General features: G+C 46.4%; 1 protein-coding gene across 1 annotated transcript in view; it reads left to right on the forward strand.

The window, feature by feature from the left end:
- The first annotated feature begins 822 nt into the window (after positions 1–822).
- Positions 823–7,357, forward strand: part of Ostm1 (osteoclastogenesis associated transmembrane protein 1) — a 26,001-nt gene continuing 19,466 nt past the window's right edge. Inside the window, exons 1-2 of the mRNA XM_021174468.2 lie at positions 823–1,298; positions 5,569–5,683. Coding sequence (XP_021030127.1) covers positions 885–1,298; positions 5,569–5,683 — 529 coding nt within the window. The 5' untranslated portion in view covers positions 823–884. The remainder of the gene's footprint in view (positions 1,299–5,568; positions 5,684–7,357) is intronic.

The raw sequence follows: 7,357 nt of genomic DNA on the forward strand, positions 1-7,357 counted from the left end.
TTATACATTACATAATATACAAAATAACATATTACAATATATTATATCATAAAATGCTACGTGTTACATATCACATATTACATGTTATATATTAATATTACATATGTTACAATATGTTATGTAATATATGGTATAATAATTGTATAATATATAATAATAACATAGTGGGGTATGCTCAAGTGTATGTATTAGGTAGGGTTTCTATTGTGATAAAACACCACACCCAGATCCGAGCCGTACACAGTTGTCACTAGTCAGATATTTACATTTAAATTAAGTGACATTGGACAATTAGTTCTATCGTCATAGTAGCTACAATTCAAGGGTTCAGCTGCTATATGTGTGTTTGGCTCCCCTATTAACTAAGATGTGGACTATATTCATCACTCCAGGAAGTTCTGTTCGGGTAGATAGTTGAGAATTAAAATCAATCAATCAAGCCTTTTGAAGCCACAAGTTCCAAAACCAGAACTGCTAACGGATGTTATCCACTCTCCAGAGGAGATGAAGAAAACTTACTAACCCAGAGCCAATGAAAATGAACACCTGCCCAAACCATCAGTCTACTGGGTTTTTCTGGGAGCTCACTCGGCAGTCATCTCCCTGGAGGGTCCAGCGACCAGAACAAACTCCACAGGCTCCTGGAAGGCGGGGAACTGCAGGGTGCGGAGCGTGCGGGACCGAGGCCGGGGACGCACCGGTGTTGCTGCAGCTTTCCAGACCTCCAAGCCGGGCGCGCTCACACCCGCGCGCCTCCGGAGGCAGGTGGGCGGGGCCGTGACGCACGCATCTCGTGACTCCACTCAGGGCCTGCGCCGGCCGAAGCCGGAAGCGGCTGCTGTCGGAAGCACCCGGCGAGCGATCTGGTACAGTCAGGCCCGGGGATGGCTCGGGACGCAGAGCTGGCGCGCAGTAGCGGGTGGCCGTGGCGGTGGCTGCGGGCGCTGCTGCTGCTGCAGCTGCTGCGGTGGAGGTGCGCCCTGTGCGCGCTCCCCTTCACCAGCAGTCGGCACCCAGGCTTTGCGGACCTGCTGTCGGAGCAGCGGCTGCTGGAGGTGCAGGACTTGACCCTGTCTCTGCTGCAGGGCGGAGGTCTGGGACCGCTGTCACTGCTACCTCCGGACCTGCCGGATCTGGAGCCTGAGTGCCGGGAGCTGCTGATGGACTTCGCCAATAGCAGCGCCGAGCTGACCGCCTGTATGGTGCGCAGCGCTCGGCCCGTGCGCCTCTGCCAGACCTGCTACCCTCTCTTCCAACAGGTCGCAATCAAGATGGACAACATCAGCCGAAACGTCGGGGTGGGTAGAGGAGCAGCCTCCGCACCTGTGGCGTGGGGGCTGGGAAAGTAAGGAAAAGGCATTGGACGGTCTGTGGAGTTGGGGTATCAGAAACAAGCGGGTGACATTAGGGGCTTATGGCTTGGAATGCTGCCCCCCTGGATACTGTAAGCCGGCATCTTCTTGGGACAGGTTTGCTGGAACATTGCAGCGAACATACCCAGAGCCACCAGTTTCTAGCAGTGTGACCTTTATTATTTTTCAAAGTATTGTTTCCTCCTCTATAAAATGCTAGAAAAACATTCCAGTTGTTTCATGTTGCGTTATGGGAATTAGTCACAGTAAGACAATCTGGAGCCTGCTTGCCAGGAGTTCGGTTCCATCCTGTTTATCAGCTTGTTCTCTGGACAAGTTAGTGACATTCTTTGCTTGTTTTCTCATCTGGAAAGTGGGGACAAAGAGAAACCACACAAAGCTGACATACAGTAATAGCTCGTGGTCGGTGAGTTGCCATTTTAGGACAGCCTGCCTTCTCTGTAACTCGAGAGCTTTCCTGGTCACTTGGAAGGTAATGTGAAGGACTTAATGAAGGCAAACCAAAAGAGGAAGACACAGTCTTTGCCTCTAAGAACTGTATAAATTAGGAAAGGATTACAGTGTCGGCCACCCACCGTGAGAGTCACAGGGTTGCCTGGTAAAGGAAAAATAAGGACACAGGAATTGGGGGTGGAAATGGTTCTTGTGTCCTGAGGGGCCAAGTAGTCTCATGAAAAATGTGGTTTCAGTTGCTTTAGAGGTCGTAATTGACTAAACTAAATAGAAATGTCTATAGGTGCATCTTGTTTTTAATCTAGCCCAATGCTACTAAACAGATTTTATTTTATTTTATTTTATTTTGGTAAATGGGGACATTCATTTGCATTAAGTAAAGTCCAGAGTCACTCTTTGTGGAAAGAACAGGCTTACAAGGCAGTTTAAATAGGAGTGCATGCAGTATTTTCCAGATTCGCGCCTTTCTCTATGACTTTAATATGCAGCGTTATATTTGATTTTGAGCAGTTACATTAAATAAGCTGTTTTTAGGGAGTCTTTTCATTCTATTTTAATTTAATTAATGTATTTGTTTGTGATAAGGTTTCTTGTCGCCCTGACTGGCCTGGAACTCACCGTGTAGCAGAGGATCACTTGACCCCTCCTACTTTCCCCTCCCAGGTGCCTAGATTACGGACATGTGCCACTATGGTCTGGTTTTATGCAGCTGTGAATAGAACCCATGACTTGTCCACGCTAGACAAGCTGTGTACTAACAGAGCCCCAACCCTATCTTTTAAAGTAGTCTACCAAGTAACAGTCTGGCATCTCCTCACAGTTACAGTTTGTCCACTCTACATCTCCTTTTCTCCAAGTTCCTGCTTCACATCTCCGTTGTACCCTCCCACCTCCCGTAACCCCCTCCCCCTCCCTTGTACCCTCCCACCTTCTGTAACCCCTACCCCTCCCCCTCCCTTGTACCCTTCCACCATCAGTGACCCCTGCCCCCTCCCTCTCCGTTGTGCCCTCCCACCATCTATAACCCCTCCCTTTCCCTTGTACCCTCCCACCATCTGTAACCCCTCCCTCTCCGTTGTACCTTCCCACCATCTGTAAGCACTCCTTTTCAGTGTGACCCTTCCACTTTCATATCTCATGTGGTCTGTTACCCTCCCCCCTCCCTTCAGCTTCTTTTTGTTCCCTGTCTTATGGTTTCCTTCCTGATTTCCTAGCCTCTACTCAACACTCACTCCATATTAATACACATATATAAGCAAGAAAAGCTAGGATATGCATAGGACATAACATGTAGCATTTGTCTTTCTGTGCCTAGATCATTTCACTTAATACCTGATTTTTTCAGTTTCATCAATTTCCCTGCAAATTTTATAATCTCCAGCTGCCTTTTCTTAAAAAAAAAAAAAAAAAAAAACTTAAATAACAAGGCCTCTTGTGGGCACAATGCCCATGAATCATGATGTTAACCTTGGGTCTTTGAGGCTATAGATGTTTTCCTTGTGTATGTAGATGCTGTGGAATTATGAGGTTTAAAAAAAAACACGATCCCAGTGGGCTAGAGCGATGGTTCAGGGGTTAAGAGCACTTGCTGCTCCTGCAGAGTTTGCTGGTTTGATTCCCCAGTGGCATAGGTGGGCGTGACTGCATGCACCTGTAACCTGGTGGCATAGGTGGGCGTGGCTGCATGCACCTGTAACCTGGTGGCATAGGTGGGCGTNCTGCATGCACCTGTAACCTGGTGGCATAGGTGGGCGTGACTGCATGCACCTGTAACCTGGTGGCATAGGTGGGCGTGGCTGCATACACCTGTAACCTGGTGGCATAGAGAGTAAAGGCAGGAATCTTGCTGGGGCTGCTGGCTACCATTCCACCTGCCTAAGACAAGTTCCAGGGTTAGTGAGAGACCCTAACTCAGGGAATAAGGCATAATAATAAGAGTGATAGAGCAGCAGACCTGATGTCTACTGACCTCTGCAGACATCTGCCTAAGCACAGGTAACTGCACACACACATACACACACACAAAGTTCACATCTACCTATGCACATACACAACAACGAACAATAAAGACATTTTAGTTATTGTTATTTCTCTGAAACAGTTCCAAGGAAGGAACCGGGAAATGTTTTATTAGACTGTATTTTAAAAATACTTACTTGGAGAGACTGAACCCCCAAAGACCAAGTGTGGGCTAGATCTAGGCCCCCTGTATATATGTAGCAGATGTGCAGCTTGGTCTTCATGGAGGTCCCCCAACAACTGAAGTGGGAGCTGCCCCTGACTCTGTTGCCTGCCTGTGGATCCTGTTCCCCTGACTGGACTGCCCTGTCTGGCCTCAGGGGGAGAGGATGTGTCTAGTTCTGCAGTGACTTCTGTGCCAGGGCAGGGGAGTACGGGGGGTAGGGGTCTCCCCTTTTTCAGAGAAGAAGGGGATGAGGGGGAATAGGCTGTGAGGGGGCAGGCGGAGGGGAGATTTGGTCAAGATGTAAAGTGAATAAATAAATTTTAAAAAGGAACAAAAAAAAATACATACTTGGGCTTAGTAGGTAAGGGCAATGTCAGGAACCCATACTGACATTGCCCTTACCTACTGGAGAAAACTGACTCTGTGAGCTGTGCTCTGGCCAGCACACACACACACACACACACACACACACACACACACACACACACTGTTTAAGAACACAAAGGTAACAGACAAAAGCAAGCGCTCTCTTAGCTGCATCTTGTTAGTGAGCTATACACAGATGATGAGTCTCCAGATGAATCCGTGTGATATTCTCATTGCTCTACACGGCTGGTCAGTTCTCTTCCTGCTGTTCCCACCGGGTCTCTTTCAGCCCACGGTGTCACTCAGTGTCACTCTCGGCCTGTGTTTGCAGGCACATCCCTGCTGCAGTGTGGATGGCTTCTCTGACACTTCCCAATCCTCAGAAGCAGCATTCTGGTAACATGAGTTAAGCATGCCTGTAACAGGAGTTAAGTAGCTTTGAAATCAGGAAGGGCCCAGGCCCAGTGCTCTGCTTGCGGCAACAGGGATAAGAAACAGATGAAGTTCGAGACGTTAGGATCGCAGGTTTATTATTTGCATAGCATGAGTTTCTTTCACGATTAAATGGTCTTTGGAAGACACGGTTTTCTATTTGAGTACACACTCTTGGGTCTATGTGGATGGATTACTGGGCTTTCTTGCAGAGTACTAACCTTTGGACCAAACATTACCCGCAAGATGAAGCCAAAGGCTTGGGAGCATTTGCACACAGATTAAAAGTACTATCTAAAGAATGCATCCGCTATACAAAAGCTTAGACAGAAGAAGAGAAGCAAAAGTGAAGATAAAATGTGTCATGCTCTGTCATCTAGAAATACCATTGCTACATTTTGTTGCCCACATTCTGGAACTTTTCCTGTGCATGCAAAGTGAGAGATTGCAACACATTCACAAGTCGGAATTAAAAAGCTGAATTTAACCAAATATTCAAGAAGCAAAGATGGGGCTGGAGAGAAGGCTTAGCTGTTAAGCAGAGAGTCTCTTCCTTCACCCATGAACCCTGCAATGATAAATGTTAAATGAATAATTGTTTTCCTGTTGTTTTTATTATTACAGTTGTTACCATCAGACAAAATCTCTAATAGTTTTTCATAAATAAATCAACTGCTTTATATGGCTTCTGTGGGCTACAGTTTACTTGGAAAGTCTAAACACTCAGATTATCTCTTCCTTTTGTCGCTGCTATTGCAGAACACCTCCGAGGGCCCGCGCTGTGGTGGGAGTCTCCTGACGGCAGACAGAATGCAGATAGTTCTCATGGTCTCTGAGTTTTTCAACAGCACGTGGCAGGAGGCGAACTGCGCAAGTGAGTCTCCATCTGTGCGTCGGCTCAGTTGATGCCGTGGTTGGTTCAGTAGCAGATGTCCAGCTTTGATTTAGGTGAACTTTAAAATGGCAGAAACCAGGTAGTACATTTGAGCTGTCACTTTGTCATGGTGTATTAGTCATTGTCACCTGGGTGAGTCCTGCCAGCCAGAAATGTGTAGTAGACCACATTCAATGTTAGGTTTGGGAAAGTTAATTTTCTTGTATGGAACGTTAGTTCCTTCGTCTCTATGTTGGAGAAAATAGCAGAACCTATTTTAACTGTTTAATATAATAACTATGATATTTTTAATAATCTGGAGGGAGAAGGAGGGAGAGGGAGAGATGTCATCTGTTCTGCCAGCTTTGTAGAACACATGGTTTTGTGTAATAAACTGACACCTATTTGAAGTATTCTTTGGAAAAACTATTATTTCAGCTTAAACTCTCCTTGAGTACCAACTGTGTCCTAATGCCTGTACCTTCCACTGTGTACAACTTAGTGAGAAAGATAGTTACAAATATAACTTAGAGGGGTAGGTGGTAGCATTACAGAGTCTTGGAAGGAGAAATCAGCCGGGAGCGTTCTTTGAACTGAGGCTCCATGGCTGGGCACGGTTCCTCTGGGTGGAGCTGAGGTGAAAGGCAAGGCAGAAAGAGGCATCATGGGCAGAGGCAGAGGGTGAGGGAAACGTGGGGATTTTAGGGTCCTGGAAACCCTCAGGGAGATAAAGTCAGACAAGGAAGGTAGAACTTTGATGGATACAGTAGTTCCTTATATGAGCCAACATTACCATACTTCTTGGGATGCCAGCCTGATACTAAGAGGGGGTTTATGATTCCTTGGGCTTTAAAAATACATGTGCAGTGTTGATTGCAGCGAGGAGTAGCAAGGGTATTAGTCATTTCTCATTGCTGTGACAAAGTATGACAGAAACAAGTGGCAACCAGAAAGGTTTATTTTAGCCCATCGTTGCAGAGAGGTTGTGTCTTTGTCTGTGAAGCCAGAATGTGAGGTGGTAGTCATCATGTGATTACAGACATGTCATGTTAGTGTAAACATATAATGTCAGTGCAGACATGTTATCACATGACTGCAGACATGTCCTCATGTGACTGCAGACATGTCATCTTGTGACTGCAGACGTGTTATGTTATTGCACACATGTCATGTTAGTGCAGACATGTTATCATGTGACTACAGACATTTCATCATGTGGTTGCAGACATGTTGTCACGTGATTGCAAACATAGCATGTCAGTGCAGACATGTTATCATGTGACTACAGACATTTCATGGTGTGATTGCAGACATGTCATCATGTGACTACAGACATGTCATGTTAGTGTAGACGTGTCATTATGTAGACATGCCATCATGTGGTTGCAGACAGGCCGGGACCCAGGTCCAGCTGTCACCTGTTCAAAGGCCAGCACCTACTTCCATCAGCCAGGCCCCACCTTTTTTTGCTTGTTTGTTTGTTTTTTTTTGAGACAGGGTTTCTCTGTGTAGCCCTGGCTGTCCTGGAACTCACTCTATAGACCAGGCTGGCCTCTTAACTGAGAAATCCGCCTGCCTCTGCCTCCCAAGTGCTAGTATTAAAGAAAGGCGTGTACCACCATGCCTGTCTGCAGGCCCCACCTTTTAAAGGTGCCATGACCTCCAAACTTTCCT

The sequence above is a fragment of the Mus caroli genome, chromosome 10, assembly GCF_900094665.2.
Source record: "Mus caroli chromosome 10, CAROLI_EIJ_v1.1, whole genome shotgun sequence".
NCBI classification, from domain to species: Eukaryota; Metazoa; Chordata; class Mammalia; order Rodentia; family Muridae; genus Mus; species Mus caroli.